We start from the raw sequence: 16,721 nt of genomic DNA on the forward strand, positions 1-16,721 counted from the left end.
GTTCCACACAAGAGATTGGTGCAAAAACTGGAGGACCAAGCAGGGATAACAGGGAAGGCACTACAATGGATCAGGGAATACTTGTCAGGAAGACAGCAGCGAGTCATGGTACGTGGCGAGGTGTCAGAGTGGGCACCTGTGACCAGCGGGGTCCCGCAGGGGTCAGTCCTAGGACCAGTGCTGTTTCTGGTATTTGTGAACGACATGACGGAAGGAATAGACTCTGAGGTGTCCCTGTTTGCAGATGACGTGAAGTTGATGAGAAGAATACACTCGATCGAAGACCAGGCAGAACTACAAAGGGATCTGGACAGGCTGCAGACCTGGTCCAGCAATTGGCTCCTGGAGTTCAATCCCACCAAGTGCAAAGTCATGAAGATTGGGGAAGGGCAAAGAAGGCCGCAGACGGAGTACAGTCTAGGGGGTCAGAGACTACAAACCTCACTCAAGGAAAAAGATCTTGGGGTGAGTATAACACCAGGCACATCTCCTGAAGCGCACATCAACCAAATAACTGCTGCAGCATATGGGCGCCTAGCAAACCTCAGAACAGCATTCCGACATCTTAATAAGGAATCGTTAAGGACCCTGTACACCGTATACGTTAGGCCCATATTGGAGTATGCGGCACCAGTTTGGAACCCACACCTAGCCAAGCACGTAAAGAAACTAGAGAAAGTGCAAAGGTTTGCAACAAGACTAGTCCCAGAGCTAAGAGGTATGTCCTACGAGGAGAGGTTAAGGGAAATCAACCTGACGACACTGGAGGACAGGAGAGATAGGGGAGACATGATAACGACATACAAAATACTGAGAGGAATTGACAAGGTGGACAAAGACAGGATGTTCCAGAGATTGGACACAGTAACAAGGGGACACAGTTAGAAGCTGAAGACACAGATGAATCACAGGGATGTTAGGAAGTATTTCTTCAGCCACAGAGTAGTCAGTAAGTGGAATAGTTTGGGAAGCGATGTAGTGGAGGCAGGATCCATACATAGCTTTAAGCAGAGGTATGATAAAGCTCACGGCTCAGGGAGAGTGACCTAGTAGCGATCAGTGAAGAGGCGGGGCCAGGAGCTCGGACTCGACCCCCGCAACCTCAACTAGGTGAGTACAACTAGGTGAGTACACACACACACACAATATAGTGAGCCGAGCTGCAGATAAAAGTGTACAATTTGATGATCCCAGATTAAGACTGTAGTGGGCGTTTGTTCTTACCATTTGTATTCCATGCTCTATAATTTAAGTTTAGCCTTATTTAACCAGCGGCTTGCCCATCTCAATCATGGCTCATAAAGGAGGCTTGTTGCCAACTGTTCCACGACAGCTCGAGGTGTTGTCTAGCCAGGACACGCTATGTAACCTGGACCAGAGGCTATCAGTCAGCCAGTGTCATGTTGAACCCCGGGCTGTTACATCATCTCCCAGGATCCACGGAGGCTCAACCGGGCGTTCTATGCACACCATCGCTCCCACTCCCGAAGCTTTTTATCCCCATTCCCCTATCGTGGCGACGCCCTCCCTCCCTCCGTCCATCCATCACCCCCGCTGCTCTCCCCATCAACTCCCTAATTCACTGGCTAGACCCTGGCCGGACCTAGCGCACTCCTACGTGGCCTTCTTGGTCATCACCTCCGCCCACACACTTCTTACTCCACTTAACACTCTTCCTACCTTCCTTTTGGTAACTATTTCACTTCCCTATGCGCTCTTCCATTTCTCCTTCAGCCTTTACTCCACCTTCAAATCGGGACTTTTTTTTTATTCTGTTCACTTCTCACTATTTTCTTTCTCATCCCTTTCATTCGTCTTCCATTCTGTTTCCCACCACTCGTCTCTTACCCGTCCGTCTTCACCATCCATCTTTAGTGGTAAAGATGCTACGCCCTGCCTTGCCCTACCCACATACCCTCCATTACTAAACCCTTGAGATCACCTTCCATACCCCCTCCCCTTCTCCCCCATTCCGCATCCCTGCCTTTTACCACCGCTCCTCCTCCTTGGCGCACCAGGGTGGGCAGAGGGTCCAAGGAGCAGTAGACTTGGGGCAGACGACACAAGGCAGACGTACCATAGCCACAGAGGGTAAGGTTGTGGGCGGGAGGGCGTGTTGCCACCAGGAGACGCCCTTTTGACACACACACACACACACACACACACACACCTGCCGCGCGCTCTTTGTGTTTCTGTTTCTCCTCTCCACCGCTGACCCTCTTCATAACAGTCAAGACTGTTCCTGAATGTGCACTGGACGATCTGTATGTATGGTGGCGCTTAGCTGAGGAACTGTGCTTCTCACTTGTGCTTGTGGGGGAAATTACCGCAAGGTTTGTGGCTGGTGCTGTTTCTATTGTAACTGTTTAGTGATTTAGTTAACATAGTGAGTGGAGTTGTTCAAGGTGACACCAGGTAACTAAACTTGATGGATATTACATGAGGGTGGTGATTATTCCTCCTGTCCTTTGTTAACTGTTAACAGAGTGTAGTGACACCTAAAGTCAGTACCTGATCAACCGGGCTGTGGTTCGCACATCGGTTTGTGTGCGGCCAGCAGTAACAGCCTGGTTGATCAGACCCTGATCCACCACGAGGTCTGGTCTCAGACCGGGCCGCAGGAGTGTTGACCCCCGAAACCCTCTCCAGGTACTCCAGGTAAACCCCAGACGTAAGTCAAGTCCTTTTCGATTAAGAATGTTGTTCAGGTCTGCGTTATTAACCTGGAGAGTGACAGATATGTTTCATGATTTGTGAATAATGATATTCTGTCATTCCAAGCTCCATCTCTTAAAGTAAATAAATTTAATGTGTATGCGCATGTATGAAGACTTTATATGGAGAATAATAACCACAGTGAGTCACAGTACTGTGGCTGGAAGTTCACCAGGAACCAACCAGCACATTGAAGACGACCCTTATGAGAACGTTTCGAACCAATGTAAAATCAGATTAGACTTGACAATGGTCCAGGACGGAGCGAAACGTCGTCACAAGGTTGCTCTCCTAAGCGTGGGAAACTTTGGAGTCCAGTCCCTGGACCAATTATGTACCTCTGTAATCTTTTGACTACCGCCCACAGGATGGGTATGGGGTGCATAATAAACATATTAAACTAACTAACTAAGAGTGGCTTCTGATGAATCTTTTAAGTAAAAACTGTATGATGCTAGTCTTCACTCCATCAGTGCAGTTGTTAAACCTTGTTAGCCCACCAGTTGTTGGAACTTATTAACCCACCAGATGGTCATCAGCCACCCTCCTCCCCCGGCATTGTTATAACAGATCTGATAGTTTACTGTGCATTCCGGGGCCACCCTGTGGACCACCCTGTGGGCCACCCTGTGAGCGGTAGCTCAGGCGATCCCTCTTCATATATCATTCAACAGAAACCCGAGTCTTATACGTCGGTTGTTGTGGGGTCGCATCCTATGGAAGGGCCATGGTATCCCAAACAAATATATTAGAAACACCACTTGGCTCTTTTTGCGAGGATTATGCTTGGTTATTCCTCCTCCTGGGTTATGTTACTGCTAATAAAATTGTCTTTTTTAATAGTCATTCCAAGAATGAAGAAAAGCTCCTTTGATAGATTTGCCGAATTCTTTGTTCACTGTCTGAACAGCAGAGAGAATTATGTCTAGATTGTGTTAATGTGCGCGTAGTTACCGAAAGCTTGGAGTGACTTCGCTTTATTGGTAATAAATATTTATTTCTGCTATTGGTTCTTAATTTCGATTGTTGATTTTGATTATCGTTGGCTAATATGGTTGACTGGTATGTTTTGCAAATGCTCGTGTTTGATAACAGCGTGAACGATTGTTTGAAGGGTTGGTATGTGTATTAATGATACTGATGGTTTATCGTCTTAATGTGACAGTGATTGTGTTCTTAAGACTGTTTATTGCACTCTCTGGATCGTTTAGTGTATGTTTGAGAAGCAGGATATTATGCCATGTGTTGATTCTCCAGTGTGGGAACCGTAGCATGTGCCAGTCAGTGGCTGCTTACCCAGTCAGCCAGTCATCGTGTCATGAGCAGGAAGACCTGCGTCAGTAGATTTTTTTTTCCTGACCAAACAGATACAAATATCGAAGGATATATATATTCATCTGATGAACTACGAGCTTGTCACCTGTTTAGTATCTGTGTTAGTTATACGGTTGTGTTTACGATTATGTGGTTCCTCATTTTAAGACTTTTTATAGACTACTGTCCCAGGTATCGCGAGTTACTATCGTAGTCTGGCCTGGTAACCTTAGTCAGGCTAATGGTGCCTGTGGCCTACCAGCCTCCTGACGACAATTTCATTTGTTAGCAGAATGTTTTCACAAATATTGCTAATGCAGAACGTCTACCAGTCCATCCTTCACACCGTTCATTTCTTTACGCATTGCAAAAAAGGTCAATCTTTGAAAGTCTCTTTAAAGGTTATTTTTTTTCTATTTCACATTAGATTAGGCTAAGTTAGAACTGGTTACAAACTTATAAAAACTTAATTTAAAAGACAGACTCGACACATCTGGCATCTTTGCGGAGATGTACGCCTGAAGGGGAGTACAAATAGGAAATGCTTGTCTGACGCTCAGCAGACGGAGGATCAAGCCTCCATTACGTCTTGCGCCGAATGACCCACGTGGATTTAGCACTTAGCTTGAATTAAACATCTGAAGACGATTCCAGGAGTCGCTGGCCCTGCTACCCGGTCCCAAACTAGGCCTTGTTAATGACCTGATCAACAAGGCTGTTGGTGCTAGCCGCATGCAATCCAATGTAGGCTCTACAGTGGGAGTAATCAGGGACTAACTTGGGGAAATTATTCACTGTTGGTAATTTCCCTTATGTATGAAGGGAAGGTGTCGAAAACTCTTGGTCTCTCTACACTTGCTGAGTTAGCTCTGAGTATACTCACTGAGTATACTCCACTGTTCAGTGGAAGTATTTCACACCATCTGCCAAGGCTTTTGCTCTCGTAGGGAGTAATTTCGGTGTGCAGACCATGCCACGGGCAGGAATAGAACCCGCGATCAGAATCATAAAACTCCAGACCGACGCGCTAGCCATTGGGCCAGCTGGCTACAATAAGATTAGCGAGTTCGGTGTGCAGATTTGAGACCAATCCCTCCAGAATTTCCTGATATAAATGATGATGCATCTCTCGTTCCATGAGGTACAGTTCAAGGGACTTCAGATGCTCAAAATATTACAGGCGCTTGCCAAAATTTTTACTGGCAGTGAGAATTTTCTGTACGTTCTTGTTTTGCTGTGTCGCATGCCTTCCAAGACAATGTTACTGTGCAACAACATTCCACTCTAGAGAGAATGATTTAAGGAGCACGTTTTTTCACACTGTGTATGGTTGCATTTATTTTTCAGTTTACTGTTGATCTGATCTTGTATATTTATACATTGATGTACATCGCTATACAGATATACATTGAAGTACGTGGTGTAACTGAACATTTGCTTCACACACTGTTCCAGCTGGTCACTAGGAACGTCATGTTAGTGTTTGTCAGGTCTGAATTAGTAATCACGGCTGTGGAATCTGTAAATTAGACTGGTATGCGGATTTTGGGATATAATGAATTTCTTAAAACCCACCTAGATGCCTCTTTACATCCTGTTTGTTGTGGGGGAGGGGAATGACCCCGGTCTTCAACGACGTTTCGAGCCTTTTATTTTTCTTTATAGGTTATTCGATATTGGTATGTGTAAATTCAGTACATGAAGGGCGTCTTGTTACAGCCTGTCAGGTGTCAGCTGTCGTCCAGTGTCCCACACAGTACACTGTCTGGTGTCCACACACACACACACACACACACACACACACACACACACACACACACACACACACACACACACACACACACACACACACACACACACACACACACACACGTGTTGTGTGAAATCCTGTGATACTGTCTGGGCTACACTGGCTTGGGTTTGACCGCTGCCTAACAATGAAATCTGTCCACTTGAGTCATGCATTTGGTATGTGGTTGGTTGACTTAGTGTACCTCCTTGTCCATTAACACATGCCCTTTTCCATTAACCCATGTACATATAACATCGGGCGTGTTTCTTTCCACCTGTTGTCTATGTTCCCCATCAGTAAAATGGGTACCTGGGTGTTAGTCGACTGGTGTGGGTCGCATCCTGGGACATTGACCTAATTTGCCCGACATGCGGAGCATAACAAGGGGCTTTCTATGTAGTAGTATGTCGTTGTCAGTTAGGCCTGTATACCATGTACATGTACTTGTAGCAAATAAAGATATTATAGGTGTATTCACCTATATATACTCGCCTAAATGTGGTTGCAGGGGTTGAATCTTAGTTTCTGGCCCCCGCCTTTTCGGTGGTCAATTCTAGGTTCCCTCTCTCCTGGCTTCGCGAGCCTTATCATACCTTTTAAGGCTATGTATGGAGCCTGCCTCTACTACTACTTTCTCTAGGTCGTTCCCCTTCCTGACTACTACCAGGCTTAAGAAATGCTTCCTAATATCCCTGTGACTTATCCGAGATTATCACTTCCCTTGTGTTCCTCTTTGTACGTTATCACATTACTCCTATCTCTCCTACCCTCCAATGTCATCAGACTGAGTTCACTTAACCTCTCACAGAACATGCCCCTTAGCTCTGGGATTAGTCTCGTTGCAAACCTCTTCGCTTTCTCTAGTTTCTTGACACGCTTGGCTAGGTGTGGGTCCCATACTGGTGCTGCATATTCCAATATGGGCCTGACGTACACTGTATACAGTTTCATGAATGACTCCTTACTTAGATGTATAAAAGCTAGTCTTAGATTGCCAGAGGTGCCTTTGCTGCAGCAGTTATTTGGTTGATGTGCGTCCCAAGGCGATATGTTTGGTACAGTACTCACCCATAGGTCCTTCTCAAGTGAAGTTTCCAGCCTTTGCCCCCCGAGCCTGTACTCCGTCTGCAGTCTTCATTGTCCCTCCCCAAGATTCACAGTTTTCCACTTGCTTGGGTTACAGTACAGCAGCCACTGCAGACTAAGCTTGCGATCAACGCCCCCGCGGCCCGGTCCACGACCAGGCCTCCCGATGGATCAGGGCCTGATCAACTAGGCTGTTACTGCTGGCCGCACGCAGTCCGACGTACGAGCCACAGCCCGGCTGATCCGGCACTGACTTTAGGTATCTGTCCAGCTCTCTCTTGAAGGCAGCCAGGGGTTTATTGGCAATTCCCCTAATGCTTGATGGGAGGCTGTTGAACAGTTTTGGGCCCCGGACACTTATGGTGTTTTCTCTTAGTGTACCAATGGCGCCCCTACTTTTTATTGGCGGCATTTTGCATCGCCTGCCCAGTCTTTTACTTTCGTAGGGAGTGATTTCTGTGTGCAGATTTGGGACCATTCCTTCCAAGATTTTCCAAGTGTAGATTATGATATATCTCTCCCTCCTGCGTTCCAACGAGTACAAGTCAAGTGCTTTCAAGCGTTCCCAGTAGTTAAGGTGCTTGACAGAACTTATACGTGCAGTAAAGGATCTCTGTACACTCTCTAGATCTGCGATTTCACCTGCTTTGTATGGAGATGTTAATGTACATCAGTATTCCAGCCTAGAGAGAACAAGTGATTTGAAAAGGATCATCATGGGCTTGGCATCTCTCGTTTTGAAAGTTCTCATTATCCATCCTATCATTTTCTTTGCACGTGCGATCGTGGCACTGTTGTGATCCTTGAAAGTGAGATCCTCAGACATTACTACTCCCAGGTCCCTTACATTATTTTTCCGCTCTATTGTATGGCCGGAGTCAGTAGTATACTCTGTTCTAGTTATTATCTCCTCCAGTTTTCCATAACGGAGTAGTTGGAATTTGTCCTCATTGAACATCATATTGTTTACCGTTGCCCACTGGAAAACTTTGTTTATATCTTCTTGGAGGTTAACCGCGTCCTCAGCAGATGACAGCCTCATGCAGATCCTAGTATCATCCGCAAAGGATGATACGGTGCTGTGGTGTATATCTCTGTTTATGTCTGATATGAGGATAAGGAATAAGATGGGGGCGAGTACTGTGCCTTGTGGAACAGAGCTCTTCACTATGGCAGCCTCCGATTTAACTCTGTTGACCACTACTCTTTGTGTTCGATTTGTTAGGAAGTTGAAGATCCATCTCCCCACTTTCCCAGTTATTCCTTTAACACGTATTTTATGGGCTATTACGCCATGATCGCATTTGTCAAATGCTTTTGCAAAGTCTGTGTATATTACATCTGCATTCTGATTTTCTTCCAGTGCATCCAAGGCCATGTCATAGTGATCCAGTAGTTGTGAGAGGCAGGAGCGACCTGCCCTGAACCCATGTTGCCCTGGATTGTGCAGATTTTGGGAATCCAGGTGATTTGCAATCCTGCTTCTTAGCACTCTTTCAAAGAATTTTATGATGTGGGACGTCAGAGCTATTGGTCTATAGTTCTTAGCTAATGCTTTGCTGCCACCTTTATGGAGCGGGGCTATATCCGTTGTTTTAAGTGACTGTGGAATTTCACCCATGTCCAAGCTCCTCCTCCATAGTGTACTTAGGGCACGCGAGAGGGGTTTCTTGCAGTTCTTAATGAAAACAGAGTTCCACGAGTCTGGGCCCGGGGCTGAGTGCATAGGCATGTTGTCAATGGCTTTTTCGAAATCTATCGGAGTTAGGGTAATGTCGGAAATCTGGCATACATTTATGGAGTTTTGAGGCTCATTCATGAAGAAATCATTTGGGTCGTCGATCCTCAGACCGATTAGTGGTTCACTTCGTACTGGGATTTCAAACACCGAAATGTTACACTATCCCATCCTGAAATGTCTTATTTTTTCATCATACACTGTTTTCTGTTCGTTAGGTATTCCTCGATTCACTGTAATACTTTGCACACCTGCTTGCTTCTCTAATTTATGAATCATTCTCACGTAGGACACTATAAAATTAGTTCCTACAGTCCAAGAACTTTCAGTAGATCCAGCCTTGTCTTTCGTGCTTGAGTACCATTATTCTTGTACTTGTGTGTACTTGTCCCTAAATAAACTTGCTTGTTCTGTCATAGAACTTCAGTAGTATGTCATTGTTGTCAGCTAGGCCTGTATACTATGTACATGTACTTGTAGTAAATAAAGATACAGGTGTATTCACCTATATGTACTCGCCTAAATGTGGTTGCAGGGGTCGAATGTTAGTTTCTGGCCCCCGCCTTTTCGCTGGTCAGTTCTAGGTTCACTCTCTCCTGGCTTCGCGAGCCTCATCATACCTTTTAAGGCTATGTATGGAGCCTGCCTCTACTACTACTTTCTCTAGGAGATAAAGCAGGATTTACCTCCCCTAAAGTTCCACCTCTCTAGGTGCTCAACCAAACTTTTCGTGATTATAAATAAAAAGGCACAATACCGTGACTGGAACGATACACAAATAACCCGCGCATAAAAGAGAGAAGCTTAAGGTGGAAACCAGGTTAAGTCGAGATGGTTCATCCACTGCCTTTATTTCTTTGACATGACGGGTCATGAAATTTTCATTACTGCCACCATCAGTTTTGTTCTCCATGTTTCCAACCCTCAATGTGAATCCCAGTTCTCTCAATCCGGTTTCTCGTGAATGCAGTGCCACTACTGTCTGTAGCTTTGTTGTGGCCTTACTCACACTTGTGTTGCTCTCTCTAGAATTTGTGTTGTGGCTCTGTTCTCCTCGTCTTCCTGCCTCAGCCTCAGCTTATACTTGTCCAGTCATGGGGAGGATGTAAAAAAAAAAAAAATGCTATTATTGCTATTACCTTGGATCCCCTACTTATTCTGTTAGTTATTGAAATTACCAGTGGTTGCTTCTAATACATATATTTTTTTTTTAAATTCCACTGATTCCTTGATATTAGAGCCACTCTACATTATCTGTTTTCTCTGTCTGTCTGTCTCATAATTAGTTTAACCCCTATTCACTCTCACCCCTCATTCCTCAACTGCCTTTCTCATGTCCCACCTACCTCATTCTTACTTTTCGTTCTGTGTCATTACTTGTATATCAGTTTCTGCGCCTCCGGCTTACATCCGAAAGATCCGGGTCCCTGCCAGAGTCGGGTAGCAACGTTAAGCATTTGTAGATGAATGGTTCAGAGAACCGACATGTTGATAAATTAGACACATGTGCAACTCTTGGGTATCTTTATTGAGGAAACGTTTCGCCACACAGTGGCTTCATCAGTCCATACAAAGGAGAATCTTGAAGAACAGGAGGAGAACGAGGTAATCAGTCCCTCAACCTTAAGTCGATGTGGTCAGTCCATCAATCTTGAATAGAATACGGCATACGTGCTGAGAAGGAGCTTATAAACCGTTGGCAGGAGAGGTGCAGCAGTCATAGGTCGTGTAACATTTGTTCAATGTTTATAAGCTCCTTCTCAGCACGTATGCCGTATTCTATTCAAGATTGATTGACTGACCACATCGACTTAAGGTTGAGGGACTGATTACCTCATTCTCCTCCTGTTCTTCAAGATTCTCCTTTGTATGGACTGATGAAGCCACTGTGTGGCGAAACGTTTCCTCAATAAAGATACCCAAGAGTTGCACATGTGTCTAATTTATCAACGTTAAGCATGCGTCTGGTAAGCACTTACCTGCCGTGTACCCTCCCCCCCCCCAATCACTGGAAATATTCGCAAACTACACTAATAGACTTCCTTGGGGTTAATAATCCGATTAATGCCAACGTTCTCCCCCTTCTCTACTCCCCCCTTCCCTCTTTCCCCTCCTCGGTTAACAAAGTCCTGGGGATTAACTAGCGTCTAGGACCACCATTGAATGACTAGGTGACGCCATCAGCCTTTACGCTAGCCTGACCTCACGGTATGATGTCACAGTATGATGTTCTAGCATGTCACAGCATGATGTTATAGCACGAGTCATGATGTTACAGCACAAGTCATGATGTTATAGCATGTCAAGAGTCATGACGACGTCTTTAAGGGGACTTGAGCTAGAGTTCGTCACGGCCACTATAGCGAGAGATTCATCTGCAAAAACTTGCATTTGTGGTCACAGTGGTGGCCCATACTAACCTTCCTATGGTGTATAAAGATACCTAGTGGGATGAATCTTGTTTTAGCCAGATGGCTTACACGCTTGCCGAGAGTTCAATCCCCACCCACACCACGGTTTGTTGCAGAATCAACAACAGGAATCACAACTCGGCATCATTTAAGATCCCCGAAGTTCTGGTGAGGCTTCTGTTGTTCCAGCAGCCGATACTGTGATCGCCTGACCTCACATGCGACCTCATAACGCCATTCTTTCACCTCAGCTTGTACAGAAACACATGGGCATTGCGCACAATTCAAGACGGTCCTGGTGGGCGAAACACCTTCACAATACAGTGCCATAACTCGCATTGTGTGACAGTTTTGTTTACACGAGGAGCCTCCTTGAAGGGAGGGCGAGGAGAATAATTGTGAATTATCGTACAGTATAAACTAAAGGAAGCATTAGGTTGGTGTAATCTCGATCATGATTACCTGTTCATGTGCCAGGTGTGGCACCACCAGGTGTGGCACCGCCAGGTGTGGCACCACCAGGTGTGGCACCACCAGGTAGTGGCCCAGGAAATGCCGTGACCACCAGTTTAAGCTCCGAAATGTCCAGCTAATAACTGGACGACATAGCCAGTGATACACACTTAAACATTAAAAAATATTAGTTAACAACAGCATTCCTATGACCCAAGAAGTTACAACAGCAAGATAAACATCAGTTAAATAAAAAAAAGTACTTTTTTTTAATGTGTTAATGTCTTTATTTACGTTAACTTTCTTTTTTTCTGTAGGGTCTTTGTGACCAAGAATATTGGGAGAGCAGCATCGTCCCTCCTGCCAGGATGAACACCATCCTCTACCTCATCTTCATCGTCTCAGGTAACTCCATACCCCTGTTACATTATTTTTCAAATCTATTACATTTCAACAATGTTCCCCCCAAAAAAAATTGAGGCACAGGTAATGAGAGGTAAAACAACGTTGCTGATGATTCTGTAGTTGCGTGTATTGTGTGTGAGAGATGCTGGAGGCTCGATCCTCCTTCACGGAACTACTTAAACTACATCCCTTCCTGACTGGAGCCACCAGTTGTCACCAGTATATCAGATATTTTCCCCAGGAATACATTAGTTACTCATTGCACGGGCAGGAAACATTTGTTAGTGAATAACGCAATGAAAAGGCTGAAGAACAACTATTATAGACATCTTTACAACTCTTCTGCTTCTGCTGCCTCTTCTGTACTCGGCTGAAGAAGCCTAGTGTATAGGCGAAAAGTTTCGGAATAAAGATACCTAACTGATGCACGTATTTTTCATCAGCTTGTTGGTACTGTATACCATTATGATATTCAGGGCCTCGAGGGATATTGAGGGTACTGAAAAAAAACAGTGGTTTTGTCAGTACAGTAGAGGAAAATAAGGGGGGAAGACTAGGACGTAATCGGTCCCTCAGCAAGCGGAACCAGATGAATGCACACAGTAAATTTACTAGATTTAGCCGTAAGGAAGCACAGCTGGGCGAGTACACGGTAAACTCACCCTGGACTCGGCCTCCCGCAGTCACAATACTCAAACACGAGTTCTCCCGATATGAAGCATATACCTTCACTACCGTGAATGCGTTACATGACGCCCTTGTTATCGAGATGGTAACCACTACACCAAATGGGTAAGACAAACGAGCTCCGTTCCAATTATGAAGGAGCAGAAAGGATGGGCTACCACTTCAGTCTTAAATTAGCATGAGAGCGTACATGAAACTGGCAGATAAATATGGAAAATGCAAAACAACTGACACTCTCCATTAGTTTTTCCAAAGTAAAACGCGAGTCTAGGAAAGTAAAAGAAAGTAATGCCAGTATTGGAAATAATTCTTGTATGCGACTTCTGTTTCCCAAATGCTGTCTATAATATAAATAAATGAGAATGATACACCCCTCTCCTTGATCACTCTCCCACGATATATGCAGCCATGCTGTTACTAAAGCAATAAAGTGTTTCTAGACTTCATAGTTTGCCTCATGACATTCAACTTCACAGCCAACACAAACATTAGTAGCATCAGGAGGCTCAGAATCATTATTGATTGTGAGGCAATAAGCGTGAATGATATCTTGTGTACAACACTTTTCGAGCCTCAAATAATACTTATCAAAGGCAATGCCACTTCACCCGGCTAAGACGGCATAACAAATAACACCCTTAGTCTTCTCAATGAGCTGCCCAACAACCCTCTCCATGATCTGTGTAGGTCCAGCTTGTGGGATGGCAGCCTATCTGACCCAACTTCAAAGCCAAACTCTTCCAACTTTATACCCTCACGTGAAAAGTCCTCGAGAGAATTGTCTTTATCAAACTCAATGACCAAATTCATTATCTCTCCCACTTTCAGTAGGTTCCTGCCCGGGAGAATCACCCAAACCTGCTTTGCTAAGTACGTCACCTGGCAGGACCTTGGCACAAAGGCAGCCATCAATGACTTCAGAGTTGTCTTTAACACAAGCAACAGAAAACTTGTCTTGGAACATTTGGCCATCTTTAGGAAGACTAACCTAGATCCAAGGATATCAGAGTCTTGGTCATATATAAAGATCCCAAGAGTACCACCAATTCATCACATGAGCTGGGAACACATCAGGGTAGAGTACTCACCCAAAGTCTCTCTAATGTAGTGATGTACAGGTCTGTCAAACATTCATATGCATAATGACTCCTTCAAGCATGAAGAGGTATCTGTACAGTGCACGAGGGCGTGTGCAGTATCCTTTCCCCCACAAAGTCATACCCCAACATATCTGTCATTCTGGCGAGGAGCTCCCAGACATTCCTCGCCAGAATAGCCTAATAGCTTACATTATAATGTTTTACACCCACGTACCTCCTCGTCACCGCCCCCTCTCCATTCATTCTCGTGGCTAGACACAACAAACAAAAATATTAACTTGTTAGAACATTCCTGAGGTGAGCAATGAATGAGGGTGATCGATCATTCTGCTCTACCCGCCTGGGTGACAACCCCTCCGCTAACCCTTATTGACTATGCATGTAGATAAAGGCATATATGCACAGTTCAATATATTTATTGAGGAAACGTTTAGCCACAAGTTGGATTCTTCAGTCCTAGTACAGAGACAAGTAAGAAACGAGTTTAGAGTGCTGTGATGATGACAACGATGATGACAACGATGACAATGATGAGTGTTAATGAGGGACTCACGAACTGACAGGAAATGATGAGTAATAATGAAGTTAAGATGAGTGAGGGAATGATGACAACGATGACGTCGCAGACGTCATCGTTGTCATCATTCCCTCACTCATCTTAACTTCATTATTACTCATCATTTCCTGTCAATTCGTGAGTCCCTCATTAACACTCATCATTCCTTCACATTTCTTAACTTCATTTTTTACGCAACCTTCCCTCGCACCTCATAACTTCAGAAACTTCCACCCAAGGCAGATCTTACAGGAGAATCTTTGGACACAAGATTCGACATATTACTGATGAAGAATTAGCCACATGTGGAACATCTGGGTATTTTTATTTGTAGAAGTTTCGCCATCATGTGAAGAATGTAGAATTACGTATATACAAAAGATGAGGTAATCAGTCCCTCAACCTTGGAGGTGAAGGGCACCATAGTCTTCAAGACTATGGTGCTCCTATATGTCAAGGACATATGTGTTACACACAAAAGAAACATCTAGCCATTAAGAATCACCGCTTGTACAGTTACTGTCCAAGGTGGCAGGTGCATTGCAACTCAGTATTGACGTACTGTATTCATTTCTAGCTACACTTGCGAGTCTATCACCTTCAAGTCTAGTCCCCGAGCACTGATACTGTACATCACCTGGTCAAGTGAGTCACTTCATCTTGGGGTTGCTGCCACCACCTCAATATTACCTCATAAATATCAATTCGTTGACAATTTTCAAATATAAATATAAATATATATATATATATATATATATATATATATATATATATATATATATATATATATATATATATATATATATATATAATATATATAAAGAAAAAGAATGCAGTCAGCAGAATTTGAGCCCACGTGTTGAGAGTGGCATAGTTTCCCCCAAGTAACATCTTAGACCATTCGGCTACAGATGCCTCAAAAAGCTAGGTAGCCGGTTTACAAGCCATGTTTCTTCCTAGCCCCAGGTTCATCAATGAGCTTCATTTTCCTTCTGTATGTACTGCCCACATGAGTGAATTTATATCAAAGTCATTCGCTGCCTGACCACGGTGGAGTGAGGTTGTCTCGGCACCCCTCTGCTGTCTTCAGGCGAGCTACCTTAGTTCAGCAACAACCATTGAGTAGTGAGGACGTGCGCTGCTCATTGGGATATCAACATGGCGGAACATACAGTACGGAGAGTGAATACTATCTGCATAGAGCTGGTTCGTGGTACGTTAAGTGGAGATACGATGAACGTCCTTCTCCCTAACATCATCAGGGATACATATGGTATTCCCAACGAGGAATTGTATGGCGTCGCCCTTAATGGTTTAACAAGAATCTTTGTGAAATTTCTACGAGTCGATTACTACACAAGAATTGTCGAGCATTACCAGGAACAACGCATGAGTGTGAATTCAACGATGGATGTTGTGTTACATGACGTCTCTAAGTACTTCACATGGGTGAAGGTACGGAATGTACCCTTCGAGGCTACGGCTTATGGCCTGCAGGAGTTTTTTCGAAGTTATGGGACAGTGCATTCTGCAACAATGGGGGTGTGGAGGGATGGTCCATATGAAGGAATGCCGGAAGGTTCTTACACCCTTAAAATGACCTTAACAAGGCCTATACCATCCTATGTTACGATGATCGGTTGTAGAACACAGGTTTATGTGTACTATGCTGGGCAAAGGAAAACATGTCGTCTATGTAGCTCTTATGAGCACATGGCAGCCCAGTGTCCTAGGAGGCGGGCTTCTCGAATTCTCGACACTCCAATTGTGATTCAACAGTCGTGTAATTTGGTGCCTGGCTCTGATGCCTCGGGAGGCCGGAGGAATGACCTCTGGAGCGAAGAGGTCGACCGGGAGGTGGCGGCGGCGGAGACATGTGTCACTCTCCCAGGGGCGTCGGGGGAGTTGAAGGTGACATCTGAGGAGACTTTCGTCCAGGAAGCTTCAACCCAGGATGGGTTATTGGCAGATGTGATCAAGGATTTTTTGGATGAGGAGGAACCCTGTGCAAAAGGTGTCCTCAGTTCATGTGAAGCTGGAACTTTGGAGGGACAACAAATTGTTGAGGAAGACTTGAGTAAGATTGGGCGGGAGCATGTGGTGGCCGTGGATGTACACCAGGAGGAATTGTCTGAGGGTGATATGTGTGTAAGTGTGAGTTCTAGGAAACGAACTGCGGCATCAGAGATAGATGAGGTCATTACCCCAGGGCAGAGGCCGGGGAAGAAGTCATGGGCAGCGGTTGTGGAGCCGAGGACACATAGTGGTAGAGGTGTGCCTGAGTTGCAAATTGGGAAAGGGAGGGGGGAAGTGATTGCACAGGAAAACTCGAGTGGCAAAGGAACACGTAATATGAAAAGTGCAGTGGGTAAATCCCAGAGGCATAGGGGAAAGCCGCCCCTTCTGTAATTTTCAGATGTGTCACGCTTAATGTTAATGGACTTAAGACTGAGGTCAAGAAAGT

At 44.8% G+C, this 16,721-nt stretch overlaps 1 protein-coding gene across 1 annotated transcript in view; it reads left to right on the forward strand.

Moving 5' to 3' along the window:
• Positions 1-2,037: 2,037 nt before the first annotated feature.
• Positions 2,038-16,721, forward strand: part of LOC128692023 (uncharacterized) — a 160,461-nt gene continuing 145,777 nt past the window's right edge. Inside the window, exons 1-2 of the mRNA XM_070085369.1 lie at positions 2,038-2,091; positions 11,827-11,914. Of these exons, the coding sequence (XP_069941470.1) occupies positions 11,878-11,914 (37 nt within the window). The 5' untranslated portion in view covers positions 2,038-2,091; positions 11,827-11,877. The remainder of the gene's footprint in view (positions 2,092-11,826; positions 11,915-16,721) is intronic.

This window comes from Cherax quadricarinatus, chromosome 15, assembly GCF_038502225.1.
Source record: "Cherax quadricarinatus isolate ZL_2023a chromosome 15, ASM3850222v1, whole genome shotgun sequence".
In the NCBI taxonomy this organism is placed as follows: domain Eukaryota; kingdom Metazoa; phylum Arthropoda; class Malacostraca; order Decapoda; family Parastacidae; genus Cherax; species Cherax quadricarinatus.